This window comes from Montipora foliosa, chromosome 10 (genome assembly GCF_036669935.1).
Source record: "Montipora foliosa isolate CH-2021 chromosome 10, ASM3666993v2, whole genome shotgun sequence".
NCBI lineage: Eukaryota > Metazoa > Cnidaria > Anthozoa > Scleractinia > Acroporidae > Montipora > Montipora foliosa.
The window spans coordinates 4,461,862-4,488,899 of NC_090878.1; the positions used below are offsets into that span (position 1 = coordinate 4,461,862).

The 27,038-nt window shown below is 41.2% G+C and overlaps 2 protein-coding genes across 4 annotated transcripts in view; both read right to left on the reverse strand.

The window, feature by feature from the left end:
• Positions 1-16,091, reverse strand: part of LOC137974234 (uncharacterized) — a 46,286-nt gene extending 30,195 nt beyond the window's left edge. Inside the window, exons 1-15 of the mRNA XM_068821107.1 lie at positions 15,751-16,091; positions 11,961-12,150; positions 10,987-11,056; positions 10,545-10,648; positions 9,887-9,992; positions 8,597-8,695; positions 8,053-8,174; positions 7,375-7,522; positions 5,022-5,153; positions 4,167-4,325; positions 3,826-3,924; positions 2,424-2,549; positions 1,749-1,867; positions 1,387-1,643; positions 67-230 (exon numbers count right to left, since the gene is read on the reverse strand). Coding sequence (XP_068677208.1) covers positions 67-230; positions 1,387-1,643; positions 1,749-1,867; positions 2,424-2,549; positions 3,826-3,924; positions 4,167-4,325; positions 5,022-5,153; positions 7,375-7,522; positions 8,053-8,174; positions 8,597-8,695; positions 9,887-9,992; positions 10,545-10,648; positions 10,987-11,056; positions 11,961-12,150; positions 15,751-15,934 — 2,079 coding nt within the window. The 5' untranslated portion in view covers positions 15,935-16,091. The remainder of the gene's footprint in view (positions 1-66; positions 231-1,386; positions 1,644-1,748; positions 1,868-2,423; positions 2,550-3,825; positions 3,925-4,166; positions 4,326-5,021; positions 5,154-7,374; positions 7,523-8,052; positions 8,175-8,596; positions 8,696-9,886; positions 9,993-10,544; positions 10,649-10,986; positions 11,057-11,960; positions 12,151-15,750) is intronic.
• Positions 16,092-21,693: 5,602 nt separating this feature from the next.
• Positions 21,694-27,038, reverse strand: part of LOC137974021 (protein patched homolog 1-like) — a 71,029-nt gene continuing 65,684 nt past the window's right edge. For all 3 annotated transcript variants that reach the window (XM_068820946.1, XM_068820944.1, XM_068820945.1), the window contains one exon: positions 21,694-26,517. In XM_068820946.1, the coding sequence (XP_068677047.1) occupies positions 26,071-26,517 (447 nt within the window). In that variant the 3' untranslated portion in view covers positions 21,694-26,070. The remainder of the gene's footprint in view (positions 26,518-27,038) is intronic.

The following is a 27,038-nucleotide window of genomic DNA, read 5'->3' on the forward strand; positions in this document are numbered from 1 at the left end:
GCGACTTTTACCACAGAGTAAATTTAGCTAGTTGAGGTTCAGCTAGCTGCATAATTAAAGACTGACCTTGACTGGGGTTTGTTGCAAGGCGGGTCCATAATACGTTGCGGCGAAATACTCTAGAGATAATCGACTGCATGAGATGTCGTTTACTTGACTGTTCCCCTTTGGATTGGTGCTATTCTTCGGAAGAGCAGTTATCTGCATGGTGTTGACATCTACATGATTACCTGTGTTTGAGACAATCTCTAGTCGAGTTACACAACATTTATTGTACACTGAAAAGAACATGGCGCTTCTGATTGGTCAATGACGAATGCATAAATAGGTTATAAAGTGCAAAGAGGTTATAGAGTGTAATAGCGAAGTTGCTGTGGAAAGTGCGATGGAGTAATTTCAGTTGTGGAGTATATAATAAATAAAAAATCGTATGAACTTGCTCGTGCATTTTGTGATTTATGGTCACTCGTGATGTTTTGAAAGTTCTGTGAGAACTTTCAAAACATCACTCGTGTCCCATAAATCACGAAATGAACTCGCATTCATACGATTCCTATGCAAATATAATCATCATCGACATCAGCTTATAATAGCAAGGCTGCCTGTGAATATATCCCAGGGGCCCGTTTCTCGAAAGTCCCGAAAACCCATTTGTGAAACTGCCAACCGCTTGTTCTGGAAAGTCGATCTTTTATCATACTTTTAAGGTAACAAAAAGAAAAAGCACTGTGAAGTTTGACGACTTAGATCCTCTTCGTTTACGAGATACCAACGGAATTGTGACACCCAAAAATGGCCCGTTAAGTTTCGGGACTTTCGAGAAACGGGACCCAGTACCGTAAAGGGAAGAGGCACTGTTCCCGAGAAAAGATGCCTTGCTGAACGGATTTTATCATCGTCATCATCATCTTGAATCATGGTTATATTCTTATTCTACCAGGTAATACTGAACAGCTTTAGATGCATGCTTGCATGTCTTCTATTGAGATGCATTTATTATTTATCAATTCTCCTCAAGAGCCCATGGCTCGAAGCCTACTACTTTCACCTCTCTTTAAAGTTATCGTTTTGTCTGACTGTCTATATTTGTAACAGCTTTCCCGTGAAGTATCGTGTTTCTCTGCCAGTCAACACACGTTGTCTCCTTTTACGTCCGTTTGCAAAGTTAAAACTGAAGAATATTAATCTGAAAATAACCAGGTATAAGAGAACAATCACTCAAGTAAGGGGGGGGGGGGGAGGGGACCAGTTTTTTGGACCTTCTATATGAACTCCTGTTTTCCGACATTTTTGAAAATCTTCTGAGATGAGAAACATAAATCGAAAACTCTGACATATTTTGCCTAGAAATACGATGAAGTCATGGAATTGTTAAGCATTGCTTACCTGCCACACTACTTTGACTGCTATAAGTTCCCTTGGATTGCTTTTCATCGTTACTTAAGTATTCATTCACGAGAACATCGGCGACGGATGATTCGGACTTGTCATTCGCTAGAACTGACATTACTATTGTTTGAGTTGGTGTTACTGTGACCTGATTACTTGACAGTTCAGTTTTACTAGACGCGCTGCTTTGTCTGTTTGGCGTTGAAAGGTCATCTGCTGATAAGACTTGGACCGGTCTTACAACCTCTTTCGACCTGTTGATAATGGAAAGAAGATTTACAAAACTGGGCAGCTACTGGATGAAAACGAGGACAAAAAGAAATTCGGAGATGTCAAAGGGAAAAGTGAGAGGACATGACCTTTTCAAACAACATAGGATGTCGTATCTTTCAATTTTTCTCCTTCGTATATCCAGTGAGATCATGGCAGGGAAGATGATTATGACTCCAATAAAATTGAAGATGACAACAACAGCGGCCTGAAACCAGAAAACGAAAGGCAACTACAAATGAAAGAAATGTGTATTTGAAGTGCAGGTTATAGACGAAAGCTAAGAGTGATCCTCACTCTTATCCTGATCTGGGAAAAATTAGCCCAACAAATTAAGCGTGGCTTCATAGCTCAGTTGGTTGAGCATTGAACTGGCATCGCAGAGGTCAATGGGTTCGAATCCCCTTGTGGCCACCTGAATTTTTCAGATGTCTATAAGAGACAATTGCTTAAATTGTCCAGTTAAGTGTGAGGGTCATTTCTATCTTTCCTTTAAAAGGCAAACAGTTCAGCAATGGGAGCTGTGTACCCAGACATGTCCGAGATTGGAACCAAGACGATTTTGATAAAACTTGACCCTTCTGATACTGGACCAGCCATTTCAATATCCGAATTCGTCTTTAACATTCGACCAGCATTTTTTTACATTCGGCCTGCACATTCAGGCCTTCAAATTGTCTTTTCCAACATTGCCCCGCCTATTTCCAAATTCAACGGGCTCTTACCAACATTGACGCCCTACATTCTTATAGTGTGTTTTTTACCTGTATCGCAAAATATCTTAAGGCCGGTATGGGTATCAGAGAAGCCATAAAGAACGCCAACATGTTGTTAAACGACGTAAGGAACACACTGACACCAGTGGTCCCGACACACACACCGACCTCTTCCTGTAAAACATCGTAGACAAAGTGTTAGCACCATAAATTTGCCTTAGATAATTGTGTCCATATCAGTACGCGGCAAGAATCTATTCCAGAAAAGTTAAAAGGCTCTCCCAGGATGGCCGGGGAGGGGGGCAAGGCGGGAGGGTCCTTGGTCCTTGTTGTCTTGTTCCCTTTAAAAATTTGATTGTGCTCCCTTGTTACCAAAACTGCTGGTACTTCCAAACTTGTTCTCAGATTTTTAATCCCTAAAATGGTTTATGTGCCCTAGTTCCCTAAGATATTCTGTCTTTGTTCCCCTAATCCCCAGTTCGAATTAGCCATGTTCTCTTGTAGTCTTGTTCCCCCACCTCGCTCACACAAGTTTAACTTGCGCCGGTTGACTCCACTAATATCCACAACATAAGCTAACATACCCACATTTAATCTTGTAGCCCAGTCGTTAAGGCAACGGTCATCTTACGCGAAGGTTGTGGGTTCAGATCCCATATTAGTATTTTTCTTTTTTCCCTGTGGGTCCATTTCCATGACAAGGACCAATTAAAATATATTACGCGTCGGTCTCAGCCTTTTAAGGGCTTTACAAACTATGAGAGAGATTTTACTTCCCGTTTAGGTGAAACAGCAAACGGCAGTCTGGTACTTGTCATAAAAGAATGAGAATTACTTTGTTCTAACTTTTCCCTCTTTTGAGAAGTTGCGTGAAATCTCTAAATAACAAGCGAGAAAATGACCTGAAATCAAACAAGTTTGTTTGCCGGATTTTCGGGAAAATCCAGATTTCAGCCTGACGTTTGCCGCTTGCCGTTAACGCGATGCTAAATTTCTCAATTAGAGTGGTTTTCAATCGAGTGTTATGAAGCAAATACCAACGTAATTACTTCGACCAATCACAGCAGGTGCAAACAGCACAATGAACCAATCCAAATTCATAGCAATTCCATGGAACTTTGCTCAAACCGCGGGAAAAATCGCGTGTGCAAGTCGCGATTGGTTTTGGTTTTCTTTTTCATTGGTTCATAAACTGGCGCGAGATTTTAAACCAATCACCGAGCGTAGCAATTGCAATCGCGTAATTACTTTCGACAGTCATTTGAAAACTACTCTAACTCGTAAAATGTCTCACATACCGTAGATCCTTCTAAGTCTGTGATGGCAGGCAAAACTTTCTAGTTTTTAGCTTTTGTAAAATGAGCCACTGTTAATAATGATTATATTTTATTCATTTCTATCGTGCCAACTACATTAAAATATGATCGCCGGTGCGTGCAAAGACACACACCTTATTTCGAAGATCTCTCCTATAAGTTGCAGAGGAATACGAGTGAGCCAAGAGAAACATGTCATCCACACCCAAGCCTAACGCGAGGAAAGGAAGTACCTGGTGGAATCAAAGGTCAGCAATTACGATCCTGACGTTCGGGAAGCATTCGGATTTTTGTCAATGATAAGTACATACTGGGGTGAAAATTCACCATGCCCATCAATTTTTAGCCACTCTATCACACAACCATTCCATCAATTAAAGACCAATTAAAATGTAAACAACATGTTCGAGTCCCCTCCATGGCCAGCTCGTTAGGAGTTCTTTCATGAAACAGCGTTGGCTACCAACATTGATACCTGGGTCGAGGCAGCGTTAAATGATATGCCAACAAGTGCGCAGAATCCTAACCCAGCAGCCACTGAGAGCGTCACAAGTAAAACTCCAGCAAACCCAAGAGAACCGTGGGAATGGACTGCATTACACCAGCGCTTCAAGGACAATCCTGCGTAGATGAGCTGCAACGAGACAATGAAAATGAAACTACCATCAACAAACAATGCACAAGACATCCTCAAGTCCGAAAAATAATCTAATGGTTTAAATGGAATAATTTTTGCTCCCTCTGGCAATGGATTCGTTAAGAAAATGAGCCACATGCCATAATGCATCGTTCATCTTATTACACAAAAATACTTAAACGTTTGTGACTGGATAAAATCACTCTTTCACTCTTTAAAGAATGAAACTGAAAGGAACCTTAAAGTCTTCTAACTACTTTGCTCTCTGCTTTACTAATTAACGGTGCGTTCTTTCGGCCTTATTCTGGAATAAGAATGTAAAGGTTTTCTTCTAAAAATCATGGAAAAACTTTGTTGCTATTGGAATATTTCCCTCAAAAGATCTACAAGAAATATCGTAGTTAAGTCACTTCCGCAGAAAAATCTAACGCTTATTTCGTTTATTTTAGCTGGGTTAATCGAACACACCCTGAATCTGTCGGTGTAATCCTAAAGTGTACCAATAAAATGACAGCTACTGAGCAGTACTTTCCTGTAGTGCTGTTTATTATGCTGTGTTGTGCAAGGTGATTGTATCTTTTGAGTCTGTGGGTGAAATTGTAAAGTGTGGCCATTCAAATGAAAGCTACTGAGCAGTACTTTCCTGTGGAAAATGGGAACAATCTGAGTCAAAAGAAAAAGCAATATCTTTACCATAAGAATGTATCCAATAGCGATTCGCGTTACACTCGTTTGTGAGAACTCTTGAAGGAGGTCTGTAACAGAGGCTGAATCAAATGCCATGATGCTAAACTCGTCTTGGTTATTAACATCCTTATTAATTTCCTTGCAACAAAAGAACAGTAAACACGAATTCAATGAAACCATGCAGAGTACAGTTCCTTGATTCCTCACTGTGTTATTAAAAAAATAAAATAAAATAATAATAATAATAATAATAATAATAATAATAATAATAATAATAATAATAATAATAGTGCAGCTTTCAAATGAGTCTCGAAAATAATTAGCAAATTTCTTTGGTTTATGATTACTTCACTCAATGATTGGTTCAAAGTTCTCGCACCACTTTTTCAACCAATCAGAAGAGAAACCAAAATCAATCGTGGCTAACGCGTGCACATTTTCCCGCGCTTTGTGTCGGCTACGTGTAATTACTTCGAGTTTTGATTGGTTTACTGGATTGTCTCCGTCCTTTTTGATTGACCAAAGTAATTACTTTATTTTTGGTTTTACGACACTCGATTGAAACTCGCTCTAATAAGAAGAGAAGCTTAGGTGGCACTTTGAGACGTTATTGCGCTTACTCCTAAAAACAAGTGATGCTGAAGCAGGGCTCGAAATTAACGAAAAAATCCAGTCGCAATTTGCGGCAAGATACGAAAATTTTGTCGCAAGGGACCAGTTCACGCTCTTGAGTGCATCATGGGAAATTAGGGCAACATGGCGGGAAATTTAAAGGTTTATATGGAAATTCAAAGTAAAATAAACTGTACAAGACTCCACTTTAAAGACTTTCACCTTCATAAACCAAACAAATACGTTCAAGTTCACAACTGAGATAAACTGGACTTGGTATCTATTCTTTGGAATTCCAAAATATTGCTTTTCTTTTCTCCATACATTCTCTGCAATTTGTGCCTTTGGAATTACAGGAAATGTATGGCAGAAACTTTGTTTAATAAAGTAATTTCTATAATAGCCATTCTCTCCAACTTTATTCTGCCGCACCTTTGAATAAATATGTTTTGTTTTGGAAAATAAATACCCAAAATTGCATATCATGAATACTCTTCATCGTTTTAAACTTCCACGAAAACCTTTGAATTTCTCTCCATCTTGCCGTGATTACCCATGATGCACTCAAGAGCGTGAACTCGTCTATTTCGCAATTGTTTTAGTCGCAAAATGAAAAGAAGCAGCAAAGTGGCAATTGCTAATGCGCCGATCAGCTCGAGACTTCAACATCCACCCCCCCCCCCCCCGGGCAAAAATGGTGTTCAATTGCCCTACCCTATCGTCGGATTTGTCTGTCAAACCCTACGAAACAACCGTCGTCGGCTCTTGTTGTCTTTAAGAAACCTTGTGTATAGACATGCCGACATATGTTTCGTGACCCTTTATATATATGATCGATGATGCCGTTTTTAGCAGACTTAGCTACTACAAAAACACAGCTTCAATATTAAAACTATTAAAAGTGATTTGATGTTTAAGTAATTAAGTCGGACAATGTCAATAAGCAAGTGTAAGCTGCTTTAACTCTGAAACAGGGTACTGTATGCTTATCAACAACAGAGCCTAGAGCGTTTACGAATGCATGTATTTTAAATTGTTTAGTGTCGGTTGATTACCTCTAAAAGAAACGTACAGCTTTAACAATGAAATAGGGGTGTGAAAAACCTACCATATTGCATTCACTCTATAGTATGACAAAGACGAATTATGCGGCCTTTCTTTGAAGACAAATTTTGAAGACCTTTTTGAGTAAGCCAATCGCCCACAAATGCTATATCTCTTCCTTTAAACTCTTCCATCTCGTCCAAACAAGCGTTTAAAGCTGTTAGCGACTTCGGCGCCCGACAAAAAAAAAATCATTTAACCCTGACACTTCCGGTTCAATTTTCCCCACCCAGGCAAAGGTCAAATTCCCCACCCCGACCCGCGGGAAGGCCTTACCCGTCAAATGCCCGGGGTTTGCTCGGGGGGGTGGGGGACGTTGAACTTTCGATTTGATCGGCGCATAACCTTTTTGTTTTGAAAGAGGGAAGGTGAAAACAAGTCGCAATAGCACTGTATTGTTCGCAATTTCGAGCCCTGTGAAGTTGGGAGAAGGGCAAGAGGACACTTAATGGCGGTGATCAAAAGAGACGTGCATCTCATTACATCCATTTTTTACGCTCCAAGTTCAGGCACCAGACACAACAAAGCAACCATCAGTTTGGAGAAATTGTATTTAACAAGGCATCGTTTTCGGTATTTATTCCTTCTTTATGTCATCTGTGTCTTCTGGTACTGTCCTATACGTTTTCCGTTTAATCTTTACCTCTGTAAAACTTCTCTGCCAAGCTTCCAGTACTTTTCGCGCGGAATCGATGTTCCAATCCACGGTTAAGTCCTGCGATTTATCAGCCCATCGCTTGTGCAAATCTTGAGGACCGGACAAAACGAGAATAGTCTGCAATGCTTTTGCACTGTAAAACAAAGAGAAACAATCGCTTTGTTGCGTTGTCTTAACCAAATGGTCATCAGGCATCGTCATAATGTTCTTAATCATTAACACACTGATACATTATTTCCTGGAAAATGCCTCCTGAAGAATCAGAACGTCTTGGTTTGAGAAAGTTCCCCACACAATGGGGCCTGGTCATCATCATCGTAATCAGCCAAGCTCATATCTTGAGCCGTGCTTCCCCTGTTGCAACCTTGAATAGTTTCTTCCGATTGAAGCTGTTTTGAATTGTTTACGACACTATAATTTGTCGATTACACCATTTCGCAGTGTTGCCAGTATAATTTAATCTTCGGCGCCCTCTCGTGTTCTTGCCATAAACTTTTCACCTCAGAATTTTTTGGTTAATTGATAGTCGAGTGCTCTAGTTACAAGGTAAAGAACGCAAAGTAATCTTTAGTCTGCTACTACCATTTAGGACTTTGCCCTTGAATCACTGTATTAAAGACTCCGAAAGAATCAAATTACTGTGCAGAAATTCGCTATCCTCACCTTGACAATGTTCCATTTGTTGCTTTCTTTGTTCCACCGACAACTAACTCCTCGGCCCACTCCATTAATTCAGTTGCAAACCCCTTACATCCTCCAGTGAGTTCTATGCCAACGTTAGGAGGCTGGAATACATCAATAATTTACTTGGTATAAATGCAAACCGAAATATAATGGTCGTAATACTTAATCGCTGGTTTAATAGCTCAATTTTTAAGGGGGGAGGGAGTGGGAGGGTGGTGGTGGAGAAGAAGGGGATTGCCCTCCTTTCCTTTTCCGGAACTTGATACTCAGACTACTGGTCCACTATTAAGGCTCCATCGAATAACTTAATGTCGTGTTTCGATATCAGACGTGTTTTCTTGACAGGAGGTAGAAATTGGCAACTTAACGAGTTGGTGTCGAGCTGCTCGAACGGTTTGTTTAAGATATGACTTCGGAGTGTGTGTGTGTGGGGGGGGGGGGGGGTTAATATGACTTCGGTGTGGGGGGGGGGGGGGGGTTAAGATGCCCATAGAGAGACATTTTAAGCACTAAAATGCCTTACCTGTCCCGATTTTGAAGGCGAGTTTGGAGCTGTAGTCGGGCAATCGAGTTCCGTTGGGTCAAGACACGGCCTGTTTTGATATCCGTCTGTAATTCCAGCCTGTAAAAATCCAGTACAAGTAAGTAAATAACTTAGAAACGAAAAAGCTCTTTGATCTCGGTACTATGGCGAGTTCGAGTAATTAACACTTGATTCTTTTAATTTGTTGAATTTAAGCACAACATGATTACTGGTGACTAAGATACAACTTTGATGCTCTTACTTCTTCCTCCGCAGCACAACTAAAATCTTCGTATTCCTCAAAACGTTCTAGTTCCGATAAGTTTGAGCCCATTATGTACATACGCTGTTGTAGCATATGATCTTGTTCAATAATAACTACTTGTTAACCGGTTAATACGGCAAGGCCTCAGTGAGAGATTCTCCTGTAAAATTGAACGTTTGAGGTTTAAGAACTTGTTTAACATATGGCTTTATAGTTTACTCAAATGGAAGCGATCACTTAACTCTTCATTTGAAACCGAACCAACTCGTATTTGGTCAAAAAATTTATTTCTTTTCGAGACAAATGATAACAATTTGGCAAGGCGAATTGCGTCGACATTCGCAAGAATCCACGGCGAAATGAATACAGAGAAGTGCCATTTTGGTGTTAAAACTACCTTAATTTTTGATTCGCAAATCACTCGTAATCGGCTCATGGGCATTATGATAAAATAATGCCCTGACACACAGTAGTTGTTAACAACTACATTTGTAAAGCGTATGAATGAGGGGTATGGTTTACTTTAGATCACTTTGACAAAATGAAAATGGTATATATAGAGGTCACTTAAGAAATAAGTGTTGTGAATACACCAAAAGAACAATCCAGAACGTCAAAAAAATGGCGAAAAGAAAATCACACCAACTTTTAGAGTACAATCAAAACCTCATGTCTATTAGGGTAGGAAACGTGGTGCAAACACAGAAAACCCGACTCAAGATCTAACGAAGAGTCTACAAAAATCACCTGTTTCGGGTTTGCACTTGCTTACATCTTTTCATTTCCTATCAAAAGTGACTGTTTTCGTTTTCGTAAATCGTTAACGTTCGAAGCTTCTAGCTGAAGCTCTACGCATATGGATCACTGACTCCGCACCTTGATCAAGCATGCACGTTACCTTATTGATCCCTTACTTTCCTATGACGTCCCAGGCTTTCATGGTTTATTCAAAAACCCTGCATTAAATTCACAATTTTTTTTTTGCAAACAACAACGATCCACTACGCTGCGATACTACCATCTACCTTGAAAAACAGCTCTGTGATTTCATCTTCGCCTTCTATTTGCAATAACGGCAACAGGCTGAGAAGCGAAGAGGGCTGAATTTTGGTCCACTCTAATGGGAAATTCCTAAATAGGAGACAAACATGTTCAGCAGAAGTCAGGGCAAAGAGACGAGAGCAAAAAATTAGCCGGTAAGCTGCTCTTCAAACGACCTTGTCTTTGATGCCTCCCACTAAAAATCGGTATCAACTAAATGACAAAAGAGATTTTAAAGTTGGCGTAGACCTTCGTCAAAGCGAACTAGAGATACTATCCTTCGGTTTCACATGATGTCACAACGAGCAGTTTTGTGCTCCTAGACAAAGAAACGGCTGGAATGGGGTTGCTCCAGTACCATCAGTGAGTTTGTTTGGAAGGTAAGCACATCAAATCTACCTACGCTTCTTTAAACTGTGACGACGGCGGCCTCTTACCTCAAAGTAACATATTTACATCTCATTAAAGGGAAAGGGTGCTAATCAATGAGTATAAAAGGGTTCTTGTGCCTGCCTTCGATTACCCCTGATGAAGACACTGCCATCTGCCTATCACTAGTGTCGAACCATTGGCTCTTGAATCGCAACTATGCAAGTTACATTCTCAAACCAGAGTGGCATCAACCGAGTCTGAAGTTCATACCTGACTATATCCGGTAAGACCCCTCTCAGCTTAAGAACTTTTGCGCCATCCCAGAAACAATCCAGTGGTGAAATTATCAAGCATGGAATAATGGACGACACGATCTACATGATAAAGAGAAAGAAACGAAAACTTTAAGATCCACATCATCATACGGCATAGTCTATAAGAATCAATCTTCGCCGATTTAAGTCAGACAGCATTGTTGGTCAAATAGACAAAAAAAGATAAATTGCGATTGGTTCGTTCCCTCTTTTCCCGCGCTAAGCACCGGCTGCGTGTATTTGCTTTGAGGCTTTCTGATTGCTTCATTTGAAAGGCCGGAATCTGCTGGATTGACCAAAACAAGAAGTCTCGTTTTGGTTTTACGATATTTAATACCATTTTTTGTAGCTTCAGTGGAGCTGCAGTAAAAAGATCAAACTCGGTTAACGATACTTACCCCATCGACCAAAGGGTCGTTGAAAGATGGTACTTCTGGCACGTAGCATAAATCTGAGTGGCTCCATGTTCTGCAAAGACAAGGTTAAGGAAGGGAATAAAGTCGCACCAGCCCAGTGACCCAGGTAGCACAAAGAGAAAAAAGATCAGTTTAACCCAGTTTTAGTAGAAAGAAGCGGAACTAGTGGTACATATCGCTACTCAGTCCACGAAGTAGGGGATGATTGTCCGTCTCTGAGTTTTCCCCTGAGCAGTTTGTGCATGTATGCATTTATGTACTCGGGTGGAGTGAGAAAAACAATGAAAGACGAAGATCTTTGCCGAAGAAAAAACTGGAAAGAAGAACTTCTGTTAATCTGTGGCATGATGCTATGTGAAATTTGGCATAACGCCAATGTCAGTTCGAAGTTAACACCGTGTCAGAGAAAAGTTCGCGTATTGCACGAAAATTGATAATACCGACTTAAACTCAAACAACGTTACACAAAAGACAAGTCACAGTATTATTTTAGGACAAATGTTGGAAGAAGAATTTGATTTGACGACATTAATGATGCGCAGGCCTACGAAGGAGGCCCATTGCAGTCCAATGGAATCGTCGGTTTCCATTGTCGTCCTCAGAGGTTACGTGTTTCAAATATGGCGGACACTCCAGTTTTACCTCAAGTGGGTTTCCAAATACACGTATTTGGCATCCACTTTCGCGACCGTTGGCAAAAGAGTTCTGAGAATGCGCGGGAAAGAAATCATTAAGGGCATGAAAATTCCGGAAACAGTCAGAGGTCATTGATTTTGTTCCTAACTGAAGGAGCTGACCAGGACTCTAGGGGCGAGAATGGTTATTGCGAATACCTGTGGCCTGTGTGAATACCGTACCACCGGTTGTCGCTTCTTTCTGTCCAAAGAGGACAACAGACAACCGGAAATGCGTCACACACGCTAGGTATAGGAGTGAAGGAGTCCAATTTGCTTTACTTGTTATAAATAGTGACTTTGACTTCAATGGCCTTCTGCACTGCTCTCAGGTGCTCTTGTAGTGATCCGACCGATAAGATGTTCCCTTTTCCGTTGTTTGACGCATGTATTAAGAGTTCGTTCGTCGTTCCACTTCCTTCTCCCAGAGAATCCTTGGTGTATTGCAATTCCTTTTCAAGCCGTCCATCAACTAAAAGTAGCGAAAAGACAAACGGTTAAAATTGAAACGCGCTTTTTGCAAGTGAGTAAAGGGAGTCAGGGTGGTTTAGTGGTCATTAATCGTGCCTCCTATCTCTGCGACCCAAGTTTAACTCTGGCCTCAGTCGATCTCAACCTGACTCCGAGGGTTTTTCTCCGGGTACCCCGGTTTTCCTCCCTCTTCAAAATCGACTCCCAGTCAATTACATCTGGCTGGGTTTGCGGTGCTCCGAGATCACACATGGATCGTATGGCCGTGGGCGCCTTAACATGCATTCGGTCCGATCCCGTTGAGCCGGTTGATCCTGAAAAGCCCTTGTAGGGAGCGGTCAACTAAGCGCACATTTACACATTTACCGCCATGTGAAGGTAAAGGTAAAGTCGTGCATTTATATAGCGCCTTTATCACAAACGTCTCAAAGGCGCTTTACAATGATCAGTTTACCCCCAGCGGACTGGAAGCATATACAGGCGCAAATTGCAGCCGCTTCTAAGCAGTCCATGCATGCTGGTACTCATTTTACCGACCTCGGAAGGATGGAAAGCTGAGTGAACTTCAGCGGGAAAGAAGGTCGCCAAATATTCCACTCTCGGCAGAACCGGGAATGGAACCCGGGACCCTAGGGTTGGAAGGCAGAGATCTTACCACTGCGCCAACCGTGGGCGCCTTAACATGCATTCGGTCCGATCCCGTTGAGCCGGTTGATCCTGAAAAGCCCTTGTAGGGAGCGGTCAACTAAGCGCACATTTACACATTTACCGCCATGTGCTTAAGCTCTCCATAATTGTCATTTGCGAATGAATATATGTTATTTACCGGAAGGGAGGTCCGTATGCCGTGCCCAAGGTCTTCAGGATGGCCCGAGGCCGAAGGCCAAGGGCAAGGTTTTTCCCATACGGACCGACCAAGACCGGTAAATAACTTTTGAAAGCCGTCGTTTGGAGGTTTCTTCCGCTGGATAGTAAAATGCACATGTGCTCCGTACCGAAAAAGCTGGACCGGTTATGAGCACGCTATTGGCCAACCACATTCAGGATTTAAAGAATATAATAATAATACTAACTCTTACTAACCAAACGTGAGGGCCGTACGGGGGAAATATTGGCTCGAGGTGGGGTCAGTAACAAAAATGACCGAGGGCCAATATTCCTCAGTACCGTTATTATATGGCATCGCTTTTTTGGACGATCGGACATTCTTCCATCAGCGAACTTTGAACGGTAACCTATTCCATGAGTGCGCGTTGGATATGAGCTACGCCCCTCGTTGGCTAGAAAGAAAGAAACGCGAGAGGGAGAGAGGGAGAGAAACCAGAGGTTATCCCTTTCGAGGGTATCCGCCCGGATCTTATTAACTGAAAGAGTCGATTTTGATGAGGGAGGAAAACCGGAGAACCCGGAGAAAAACCTTCGGAGTCAGATTGAGATCGACTGAAACTCAGCTCACATACGACCTCGAGGCCAGGATTGAACCCGGAATATTTCCTCATATTTTTTTGCCTTGAAGTGATTGATATCCCAAAATGCAGAGGTGGAAGGTAGGGTTGATAACCTCTAAGCCATCCTGACTCCCCTTACCATCTCCATCCTTTATGTTTTTTCCGATAGAACTTACAATCACAATCAGAAATAGCATAACAAGCCAATCACTTTCCAGGGAGGAGAAGGTAACGTTTTTGTTTTATTCTGCGAGTCAAATCCCGTCAAGCGTTTGTCTGGCGTACGACTTGCGCCATACGAAAGTGTCGACCTTGCTTGGTTTCAGTAGATTGCGAGCGCTTCGACTTCTTCGTTGGTGAACGTTCATGGATACCCTGTAACAATTCTCTATTTCAGAGTTGTCTAGAACAAACCATGGCCAAAACTGGCAGTTTTGAAAAACAGATTCTATTTTTTTAATGACTCGAGTCAACAGCTGTTTCGTATCTCGAGCAATAACATTATGGGGCTTACACCAGCGTTCGAATTTGTCATTCGAACTACAGTAAACGTTGCCATAGTAAGAGAAGCTAAGAAACAAGCTAACCTACTTCAAATGTCTTTTTCCGACTAACTAAAAGCAAAATTTTCCGCGGCGACTCTAGTTTTCCTACTTTCTTTCTAAAGCTGTGTATAATAGTCAAGCAAGAACTGAAATCGACGTATCCCTGAGACAGGAAAATTTTGAAGATGAGTTTCAAGGCAAATATTTTTGGCAAGACTAGTTTGAGAGGCCTCATATGAGGAGGAGCTAGGCTCAGGATGACTGAGCTCAGTTTGTAACCGAATAAATTTAAGACAATAATGAATACAAAATTTGATACAGTGTGGCTATATTTCATCGGTTCTAACCACGGGGAATCTTGTTGACTGGGAGCAAATATTGTCCTCAGTCCAAACAGCAGAGTTTCTCTTGGATGTAAACATGATCAACAAAAACCCACCCGGGGGCAGTTTATGCCTGCCAAATTGCTGCCATTTGAATTGTCGAGGCCTTCAAGACAGAATTTTGTTAGAGACAGCGCGTCAGTGACGGTCACCCAAGCCAAAATCAATAGAGCAAAACGTTCCAATGCACGCCAAGTTGACCACTTGTGGATTTGTAGCACTGATATACACTGTTTAAGCCGAAGCACTTGTTCAAGAATGGTTAGTTTTTATAAAATGTTTTTTTTTTCTTCATTTTTCTTAAGTGTGTTGTAAGCCACCCGTCATGTAATTTTCATGAAATTTTGAAGAAACAAGTCGTGGGTTGACGAGATGTCCCTAATGGCATTTTTCAAGACAAAGAAGTCGATCTTTAAATTTAGATTTTGGACATTGCAATGCGTCCTTGGATATGAAAAGGAGAAAACAGCAAAAAAATCCAGCTCTTATACTTGCTTTTATCCAGCTGTGGAAAGGAATTTTATTGGGGTGTCAGATCACGCCACACCAAGTGTTTTCACTTGTATGCAAAAACCAACTTCCGGTTTCTCAAGCAAAACGACATCATATCGTAAAAGTTTCGTATACGGGATTTCTCAGCCTTTTAACAGAGTTTACTCCTTAAAATCTTAGTTTTAGGTTAACTGTCCTGGGATGAATGAGTGCCAAGCGCAAAAAATGGGCGATGAAAACGTGACTTTCCCCGGTGTAAGGTATTTAGTTAATTGTCATGGCCGACTGAGCGCGTACTGAACATGCAAATTGCATCCGATTCACACGATCGATGAAGCAAATCTTGACGCTCTTTCAGCAAATTTCATTGCATAATTCTTTCACGATCGCCAACGCAAGTTGAAGTATCTTATGATTAAATTTGGTTTCGGAGAAACCATATGAGCCCCCAAACTTCAAAATATCAGGGAAATATTCTATGGTGGTGTAATTGTTCATAAGCTACAATCATAGATCGAGGTATCGGCGGCTTTGCATATGCTTAGTAAGATTTATACTGACATATTTTGATCCATTAGTTTAAGTTCAGCAAAAGACAATCTCGAGTTACTGACCGCGTCAAAATTGGAATTTAAGGTCAATTTAGTTCCTCCAAGATCAAGTTATGAATCGAAGGGAGTCAAAAAGCGCAGCAGTCGTAGAATACGAAATTTTCAGCAACGGTATAACTTACCTTCTACCCAAAGTTTCTCAACGTCTGTCTCGATTCTTGCAGTTAAGAGACCAACAGAAAATCCTATAAGAATGAAAAAGCCGATCGCTAGAACAGTCCAGGAGAATCGTTGAGAAAAACAACCCAGCGTGAAAAAGATAGCTTGAAGTTTTGTTCGTAGCTTGAGTGCGACGCTGCCAGCCATGCTAAAAAATGTGAGAGCTGCCACTGACAGAGGAGAAGGTTAAGACATCTTAAGACATGGATCATATGGCCAAGTATATTTCCTACATTTTCGCGCGGAGAGATATCTTCACGATCAAGTACAAAACATGTTGCCAATATCAAACCGGTAATTATTCAAACCGAGGCTGACCGGAAATGCGTTTGGCTAATATACGTAAGCTATCGATCGATTCCCTACATGAGAATCGCGTGTGATGTTATTTGCTTCGTTCTTCAAATGTCGCCGCTACAAGAACACAATACTGCCCTGGTATTCTGGGGTTACTCCTTCCTTTCAGCCCTATTAACAACCAGGCACAGGCAACCCCAGACTTTTTGTGAAGGAAAGCTTACAAAACTATAAGGATTTGTATGGGAATCCCGATAAAAGGCTTAGGGTGATTCCCTGGTTTTGCATTGCGCAACTCTACTGCGCATAATTTCTTGCGTCATTGGCGCGCGCATTAGCTCACGCACATCGATAAAATCAAGCCGGAAGCCACATGATCCTCGCAGTTATGAATGCAATTATTGCAATTGCGTAGAGAAGCCTGAAAATTTCAGGACTTCAACGAGGTTTGAACACGTGACCTCGCGATACCGGTGCGACGCTCTAACCAACTGAGCTATTAGGCCACTGACGTTGGGAGCTGGTCATTTGGTTGGTTGAAATGGAAGTTCAATCTTTGTGAATTGATTCTGATGTGAAACTGTGACAGTGGCAAAAATTTATTAAGGAATATTTGACTCAAATTGGAGGGCTCCTGAGGATAGAGTGCGCAGCTTTGGGATTTCATTACGGAGTTTAAGAAACCACGACAGCTACGGAGATTGAAAACGTCACTTCAAAATATAAGTTTGAGCTGTTTTAAGTTCTGGATTGGTAAATTTGGTCATTTCACGTAGTAATTTTGACGAGTGGGGGAGAGAATTGTTCAAAAATGCGTGCCGCACGTGCAGCATGATCATTTTGCTACTCTTGACCAATAATGTTACTCCTTTTTACTCGTGGATATATCCACGAGTTTTGGTGAGGATCTTTATGCAAATTTGTCACTCCTGCGTAACCGGAAGTTCGATCTAATTAGCCAATCAGGATGGATAATCACAACACAGCTTAGACAGCTGTGACTTCCTGTTTGCTAGGTTTTACGCCGCCATTGCTGTTTGCGTCTTTTATACTTAAGTGTTTGAGCACCTTCCGCTGCATTTAGAAGCAAGAAACTGAAGAATTAAAGAAATGGCGTCCTTCGAAGGTGAAGCAAAAGATTCTGAACAAGTACACATTGGTGCAATTAATTGTACACCGCCTTTCACTCACCAACGCGAAGACTTTAATACATGTTGAAATGGAATCGACCTGAATCGATAGACATAGTGAGAAGACAGTCTCTGTCGATCCCATAAGGTCACGGTGGATTAACAAATTCCATAAGGTGACATTGAAGCTATCAAAGTATACCAATGTTTATCAAAGCTATCACGACGTCGTTTTGCAAGCTATCAGTCATCAAGGCCATATGAATCCAGCTTGAACAACATCAGTGACATGAAAACAATGAGGCAACCAAGCAACCCATGCTTCCAGACACTAGTGCATGTGTGGCGGACCATAATGACAAACTGTCGAAAGTCTCAGCCATTGATTATGTAAAAGAAAGTGACGAGGAATCCGTACCAATCTCCTGCGATAGAGCAAGGGCTAAGGGCGTTCGCAAAATGCAAACATGCTCCCCGGGGACAGGGAACCTTCCAGAATTCCTTACAATAAAACGTCGAGCTTATTTCACAAAAACAAGGTAATTAGAAATTGTATGGTGCATTATTCAAAGTAGAACGTACCGAGCTCGTCTGAGTTGAGAAAGTGTTTATCTCTTGCTTTTGGAAAATAATATTATATTGCGGTAAGAATGTCTAGACCTAGACCGCAACTCAGGCGTAACAAATCTTCGAGAGTAGGAGATTCTAATCGTCATTTTTATCTTATTACCTGCAGGACTGCTTAACACAAAAAAGACTTGTCAGTTCTATTGTGTATTCAAGATCAATCTGTTACTAAGCATTCAACAAAATTGAACCAACAAAATGAGAGTTATTGTCTATCAAGAGAAAAGCTATTGATATCAGGAGACGTTGAATCGAACCCAGGCCCTGTTGCTCATGGAACGAGTACACATACAGTACTGAGAAATTCTTCTATAGCACTGTTGAAGGCTCGATTAGCTCAGAAAGGATTGAAGGCACTAGAATGTACCTCAGATGGTTCATGCTTTTTTTCTTCTGTTGCCCACCAGTTATACAATAATCCTTCCTATCACATGAACGTGCATGCTGCTGGAGTTGACTACATCAGAAACAACCATCAAAAATTTATTGGACCCATTACAGAGCAACTGTGGGTGTGTTGTCACAGCAACATACATGGTGTGATTGACTTATTGTGCAAGTAGTTTCCGATGTATTAAATGTTACAATACATATAAATGAATCCATTGAGGGGTGGGCACTAGTAACTATTATCAATCCTGTAAGCGGACAACAGGGAACTACTGTTATTAACATTGGACATCTCTATGAAAGACACTATGTTTCAGCAGTTCAGTTAGATTATTATAATGACTGTATTTCAGGCTATGAAATCATTAGTGTTACCAATGTCAACAATTATTCAGAGGTAATAATCATTAATTAACCATAGCGAAAAATGGTGTGAGTGTCAGTAATAATTTCTACAAAACAGTGGCAAAAAGAGCTTATATAAGAGAATGTATCAAGCGGAAGCGACAAAATAAAGAGTTCAGGGAAAAGAAAAACAATGCAAAACGCCAAAAAAGGTCTGAAAAAATTTGAAGCAGCAAGGGAATATGAAAAGCAAACATTTAAAGCTTCCAATCCAGAACGTATCAGAGAACTAAACAGAAAAGCGTAGAACCATTTAAGGAAAGCTATGCAGAGCTCAAGGCTAAACCAAACTGAAATTTGTCAAGGTCAAGACTCTGTTAGACATTCCATGTCAAAAGTGATTCAGTCTTTTCGTGATAAGATATCACATGGCCCTGAATATATATGCACTTGTTGTGATCAGTTATGGTTCAGATCATCTGTCTCTAAGTGTAACAGTATCAAATATAGTAATAAATACTTGCAAGGTTTGTTGGAGAAATGTATAACTGGCACAAAAAGTGTTAATAATACTGAATGGATCTGCTCTACTTGCCTAACCTGATGACATTAACAATATGACCTGGCAACAAAAATCGGACCTTATTCAAAATTACCCTGTCACCTGTGCAAGGAACTTTGAACACATGGTTCAGCTCTTTATAGAGGATGTGTTAATAGTAATCTTATGCCTATTGGGGAAATGGTACACTTATTTTACAGGGTTGAATTCCAGCAAAGGGGATCACCTCACATACATGCATTATTTTGGTGACCTAGTTGCATATGACAGCCCCGCGTGCTGGTACACAATTATCCAGCTGTTATATGACATTAATAATGCATAAAGAAAACTTCAGCCTGCCAATTTTAAACAATCGCGGTTACTTTCATATCCACGAGTAACGACAGTGGCACTTTGATTAGAGTTGTCGTTGCCGTAGCCATCGTCGTTACTTAAACTCCTCTTTTGCGCATACGCTGACGGAATGTTTGAGCAAGAGAGAAAAATGCAGTAACTGGAGCATCGTACCAAACGAGTCATCCCGGGATTTCGGCCCGTGCGATCGCTTTTGGACGCAGTTGGCCCATTGTTGCTTTCTGCTACCGACCTTGCCTCCCGGTACGGCATTGAGGGAGAGATATGTCGGCCCCTAAACTATATGTGGCAAATCCCACACCTACTCACAGCTCCATCAGACCACCCTTGTCATTACAATTTTAACGTAAGATTTCGATGGCTTCAAGGGAAAAGTCATTTTTTCTCTCATATCTCTCATGCCATTTTAGGTAACCGTCTAGTTGCCACCTGGCCGTGTAGACTAAAGTATGCAGATGATACTACCGCGTCTTTGAGGCAATTCCGAGATGTAGCCCGAGCTACCTCCCACTTATTTTAAACGATATTTCTTGCTTTTCCTCTCTCCGAGGAATGCGCCTTAACCCTAAAAAATGTAAGGTTATGGATATTAATTTCCTCCAATACCAGCCTGGTCCCCCGGCCCCTATTACCATTCAAGGGCTGCCCTGTCCATCAGGTGCAGACGTACAAGCTCCTTGGAGTCCATGTTTCTCACGATCTATCATGGAACGCGCATGTAGAGCGCATAGTCACCAAAGCCTGTAAACGGCTTTATGCCCTTCGTTTGCTTAGAAATCGGGTGTTGCGTGTGCGGACCTAGTTTCCATTTACTGTGCACTTATCCGTTCAGTGCTTGAATACGCTGCGCCTGTATGGGCTGCACTCCCCCTCTATCTTGACAACCTGATTGAGTCTGTGCATCGCAAAGCCCTCCGCATGATGTTCCCGGCCGTCGACTAGAACAGTGCCTTGTATCAATCTGGGCTTAAAATGCTGAACGAGAGACGTAAGGAAATACGTACAAATTTTATATCTTATGTACGAGGTAATGGTCTGGAGCCAATATGCTTCTTACTCCCAGCTACTGTAAAGCAACCCCATGGCTACGGGCTACGGTCTGGGAGTACTCCCCAGTCCCGCCCCAGGGTGAGCACTGACCGTCGTCTAAGGAACTTTATTACTCACAGATACGCGTAGAGACTTTGGAACCAATGTCTATGTTAGCCATTAGTGTGAATAATTTATATGTATTGTAATTTTTATGTTGTGTATGTATTGTTCCCAGGCTGACACCACTGTAATCCAGCTTTTATGCTGCAAGCGTGGTAAATAAACACTATCTATCTATCTATCTATCATATGGTAAGCACTGTAGTCTGCGTATGCGCAGACCAATTATCCCAAACACCTCCTTTTGAATGAGCTGGGCACAACATTTTTCCAAACAAAGACCCGTTCGGGAGTTTAAGGGGGGCGATAGAATGCTTTAATATGCAATGGTGGTCATTAATTAAGTCCGGAATTGTGAATGTCCATTTCTTTAATGGCCGGCAACCACTAATGTGACTGCACAGATGGTACGCGTATAATTCGCCTGCAGATAACCGACTCATTGAATCTGGGGTCTTCATAGTCCACATGCGTTTCAGCGAAAAGAAAGACCGAGAAACGAAATTTTTCTTCTGACAGTTTCGCAGGCCAGGGACTAGATACTTCACAGCAACATTGTCATTTCTTAAGGACGGCGCCTACTATTGTTGTTGCGCATACGTTCTGCGCATCTCGAGATACTCGGATTTCCTATGGGTGGTGTTTCTTAATACAGGGATATTTTTGCGCGGTTTTAAACTATCCGGAAATAGTAGATCTTAGTAAGTACTCTTGGTATCCAAAGAGAAATTTGGGGGTAGCCATGCATTTTTGAGAGATAATTAAGCTTCAATTTGAGAAAGAACGCCATACATTGCTTTGTATTTTAAAGCTTTTTACAAATATTATTCGTCATTTAACTTTGAAAAATGCGTGGTTACCCCCAATTTTCTTTTTGGATTTCAATAACACTTGTTAAGATCTACATTTTCTGCATAATCACACACCGGGGCAAAAATACCTTTGAATCAGTAGGCACCGTCCTTAAAGCGAAATGAAAAGCTGAAGACAGACATAACAAGCATCAAATGCTTCTCGCTTTGGTCAAATACCACAAAACAAAGTCACAATGTTAATGAAACTTTATTAATTAAATATCCGATAAGGTTTATTTCAGTGATAATAATTTAATATTTCTTCGTTGGTTTTACTCGTATCCAATAGTATTAACCAACGACTAAACGACGAACGGTATATCAACTTGAAAACTGATCGAGTCGATTTGATAAAGTCAGATCGATTCGCTCGGAGTCCTATAAATCGACTTATTGACTTCGGCATGGGTAAATAAATAACTTAGGGACTACTGCCTCTCATAATATATTACAACATAACCAGTGATGTAATGCGTCTAAGCGATGCTATTTTTCAATATAAACCCCTTATCAACAAGAAAAAAAATTCAAGTGTAGATAGACCTCACGCAACAAACGAGTTATCACTGCGATTGTCGTCTTGAAATAAAAACAAGGTAACTACTTGACCTTCAATCGAGTAAACGCTTAGAGTGTGCCCTAATAACTGACTTCGCTTGAAAACAAGGTGGAAAGATGCACACAGCTCTGAAATTGTTTTTACTATTTGTAGAAAGAAAAGGGCGATAATGATGACGATTGTGATGATGATACTAGTGACACCATGGCAAAATTAAAGTTACTGATAAATAGGGAGCTTACGAAACGACCACGCCGACGGCAACGACGACGCTACAAAACAATAGGTTTAGTGAGCAAAAACAATGGCTCTGACGTGCGTTTTACATTTTGGTACATTTCTTTGCCGTCATCTCCTAAATGACGACGTGAAATGACCAAATTCAAGGTTCTGTGGATGACGTTAGCACATGACGATGAACTTTCAGTTCTCTCTCTACGCTTCCAACCCACTCAGACCAGTTTAATTCCTCGACAGGAACTACATGAAATAGTTTCGTAGTGATATGAATAACGTGGATTTGTATTTTTAAATGAAGTTCTCGTAGCCGTCGTCGTCCTTGTTTCGTAAGCTCCCTAATGACAATGAAGACGACTTTGCTCAGAATTTTAAAGTATCCGAGAGGAAAGAAAAACTAGATCATTTAACTTATCCCCTTGATAGAAGCAAACTCCTTTTTTTTAACCTTATCGCACATTACTTCAGTCTGGCCTTTCACACCAGTTTCAACTGACTTACACATAACCCTGGTTTGATTGCTCTTGGTGTCTTGAGTAATTATACCCCAATGAAATTATTATCCCAGGGATATTCTCATGCCCCCTACGGTACCTTTAAGGGTTGGATAAACGCTGGAGAGACTGAAACTTTAATTCTAATTGCCTTGAATACTATTCGAGTTAGTTATCCTAGACAGGAGTCCATTACCCGGAGCCTCCATCTTCCATATTAGCCTTCTGAGTCAACTCTCTCCCGTATGTTTTATTTTTACAAGCACATCCCAGGGGATTTTGCGGGTGTTTTCACAATCAAAAGAGACTCATGGTCGGCCACTGATTACGTCACAACGCAGCACACCCGAAACACGAAGGTATTTCAAAATGATGAAAGAATATAGCAGTTCTAAAAATAAAACGACATTGGACAGGGTTAACTCTAAGGTATAATAAGTATGGACGCTCCAGTTAATAAGCTCCCGTCCTAGACAAGACTATATTTGAGGCAAACACCCAAGACACTCGAGCCATCCAAACTTTTTTACACAAAAGATTGAAAAAATTAGTACATTATTACAAGAGGCAAGTAAGGGTGAACTAACTGACCAACAGTAATATTTACAATAAAGTACATTTCTCGGATTCATCAATGGTTTCTACAAGAGCGAATTAGATTAGAGTGCTGATCGATCATTTTGCAGTCTTGCCCCAGCAGTTATATAAATGGATTTACTTTCAGATACACTTTGTGAAACGAACAAAGGGCCGCCAAGTTTAACCAATCAGAAGAAGCCATATCACGCGTGACTGCTTCTGACACGTTTTTTCAGGGACATGACAACTGATTTTCGCGGGAACAGTTATTCTAAAAATAGACTAATTTGTGGCTCTGCTGGGGAGCGCACCCATATCCCACTCTTATCTAATTCACTCTTGGTTTATGAGGCAACTAACTAATTCGGAACCTATGGGTAAGGTCACATGGTGGGTAATTTAACCCCAATTGAAATCAGTTGAAAACACCAAGGGCTTAGTGATCTCTCGACTCTACTCTAAAGGCTTGGATCGTGCAAGAAAACAAGGCTTGGTTAATACCAAACACATTTTTTTACTCTAACTCTCAGGCGGTCGAAAACGAGAAGAATCTTCTCCCGCATTTCGTTCCAAGCCTTCGGATTGCAAGGAAACCGGCAAACCGACTCTTTCCCCCAATTTGAAAACACCTCACGTGATTCACAATTATTTTCTAGACGTAAGAGCGTGCAATCCGGCTTTACCAGAAATGCGAGAAGAAGTTAAAGTGTCCCTGTGATTTAAAAAAAAATCATTTCCTTTTTACTCCAGATTTTTAAAGTGTGTTTGCTTAACACCTGACTGGCAAAATTTTGAGCTTTGACGTTTATCCAAAGGCCGTTTACTTTGAGAGTGTTTTAGATTTCAGGGTGCGGCATTACTCACGTTCAAAATTGACCGATTGGACCTCGGAGGATTGGATCCTGGGAAAAATGACGTCAAAGGCTAACAAGTTTAAAATTTCAGCGTGTGAAAGCAGCTTATTACATATGCTTGTCACATACGGGACTAAATTACTGAATACTGATTGCTGAGACGGAGGGCATTTTTTTCTTAATCGCGAGGGCACTTTTGGTAATCAAAAAGGAGTGATTACTTGATCCTGATTGGTCAACAGTTGCTTATCAAGAGCAAACGAAGTTACAAGAGAATCCACATGTAAAATACAATTTAATTGAATTAAGCCCAATTTTTGTTGACAGCATCGATTTAATGAATTGAACTTTAACCGAATGAAAGCATGTTAAGTTGATGGTCATTTGTCGTGGCATTCAACGGGCTTCCCTCAATAAGTTTAAAATTTGCCCTTTACGTGATAAACATTTAATCGCGATGTGCTCTCGTGCAATTAAGGATTAATGTCCCTTGTATTTCCAAAGTTTTCCAAATTGCCCTCATCGCTTCGCGACTCGGGCGATTTTGTGAAAACTTTGAAAATACGCGTGAATTTAATCCTTAATTGCCCTGGGGACCATGCGATTACACATACAAAACGCGAGTTAAGAGTCTGGAAGCCCAAAACTCCCGTGCAACATATTAACTCTGTGGCGTACACACGCATTGCATTCTTAAACTAGTAAGCCTTTGACGTCATTCTCTCCTCGATCCAGCTGGGGCCCGTTCCTCGAAAGTCCCGATAACTTTTCGGGCCCGAAAAGCCATTTACGAAACTGCCTTCCGCTTGTTTTTATAAGCTGGACTTTAAACATGTTTTCAGGATGACAAAAAGGAAAATGATGGTGAAGTTTGTTGACTTAAACTCTTTTTTTTTTCTTAAGATACAGAGGGAATTATGACACCCGAAAAGGCCCAAAACGTTTCGAGACTTTCGAAAAACGGGCCCCAGCTCTCCAAAGACCTTGAGTTAGTAATTGCGGACCATTAAATAGGAAAATTTCAGTTAGAACAAACAGGTGTTTTTTTTTTTTAATCAAGGCTTAAAAACTTTGGTCGCTTAGAGTTTAGTTAACATACTCTTGAAATCCAAAGAAAAATAAAAACTGATTTTTTGGTCACAGGGGCACTTTAACGGTAATACGGGAAATGCAATGTTCAGGGTTGAGAATCGTGTCTGTGCGGTTTCCCTTCCCACAGCCTCCGATTATTTTGGTCAGCGATGACGCTCTGGGAAACAAGAATTATTTTCACACTACGTGAATATACGGTCGCTATTTTGGAAAACGGCGTATAAACTTTTTAAGTCAAGGCCGTCATCTTTCAAGACTTTAGCTATCGCTTCCTCTATAGTTACTTCCTTACCATAAATACAAACAACCCCGGACACACTTTACGAACTTATAAATGCTAAATTACAAGATACATAGATTAACATAGGCCAAACCGGTTGGAGGACTATTAATTACATCTTTCAACTTTTTACACCAATATAAATAACATTATATTCGTCTTTTCCACTCTAAATTATAACTGTGATCTTCTAGTGTTCAGCCAAACTGTTCTAGTTTCGTAACAGTTTATAATTGTCCAGTAAAATCCAGTTTCACTGTTCTGCTTTTTGAACGAACGTCAAATTGACGCAGTATAATTTAACGTACCTCGACGAAACACAGGGTTGCACACCCGGGTTACTTACATCACGCACGCACTGCATCAATGACAAGTCACGTCTCACGCGTTTTCATCCGTTGTGTGAAACATCCTCAATAAGCCATTTTGTTATGGACAAGGAGGCGTTTTACTGCCAACTTCTGCACAGTTCAATCATCTTCTTGGATCACCACCATACTCCTCCATATTCGTAATGCGCATTTCCTCCTTCTCTCTTTCGCCCTCGTTGTGAAGTGGACTAGCGATTTGCGCTCCGCCTCGGTAATTCGGGTACGATGATCTTTCCGAAGTGTGGAGTTCGACCGTGACCGTGGCGCGCGCAGTCACTCGAGTCACTGTCGAACTGGACGAGTCGGAATCCACCGAAGGAGGACTGCAGTTTTGGCGTGGACGCCTAGTGCCACGGCTTTTACTTTTATGAGGATTTCTCTTGTGGCGGTGAGGCCTACCCCTTGAACCAGAAGACACCTCTTCTTGCTTAGCAACAATACACAACTCGGAGTCGGTAGGAGGAGTTCTCTGCCTGCACGTTGAACTTGGAAGAAACTCCCTATTGGAACCAGCTGATGAGGCTGTTCCGGGTGGAGCGATCTCTTCGATCTGTAAGAGAAAAAGGTTTACTGTTCGTCTTCCTAATAGAAGTGAATCCCCATGCGTCAAATTAAAACGGTCAAACAAAAAGATTTCCCAAATGAAAGCGCTTTTTTAAACCTCTGGGACTCACTTTGGTTCCATCAGTAACTGGTGTCATGAGAAGGTCTCTCCCATACGGCCAGAAATTCACCTAATTTGATGCACACCCAATTTTGACATCCAACGCAAAGTGTCCCTTCAAGTTTAAGGGCGCTTTCCTTTTGTCAGAACTGGCCGGCCAGACCCTTCAGTTTGCAAAGAAAATGCAACAATTTGAAGTAACACTTGTGCATTTACTTACTTACATTCTCCCTCGCACTCTTCTGAAGGAGTATATATCATCTTCGAAATGTGTAGGCATTACAGAGTTAGTACTTCCACATGCCCGGTCAGTTCTGTCAAATGGAAAGAGTCCCAAGCCTTTGCTACCTATTTCCGACAATAAGGCTACGGTAAAGGTTAGTGTTATTTTAGCTTAGGGTAATTGC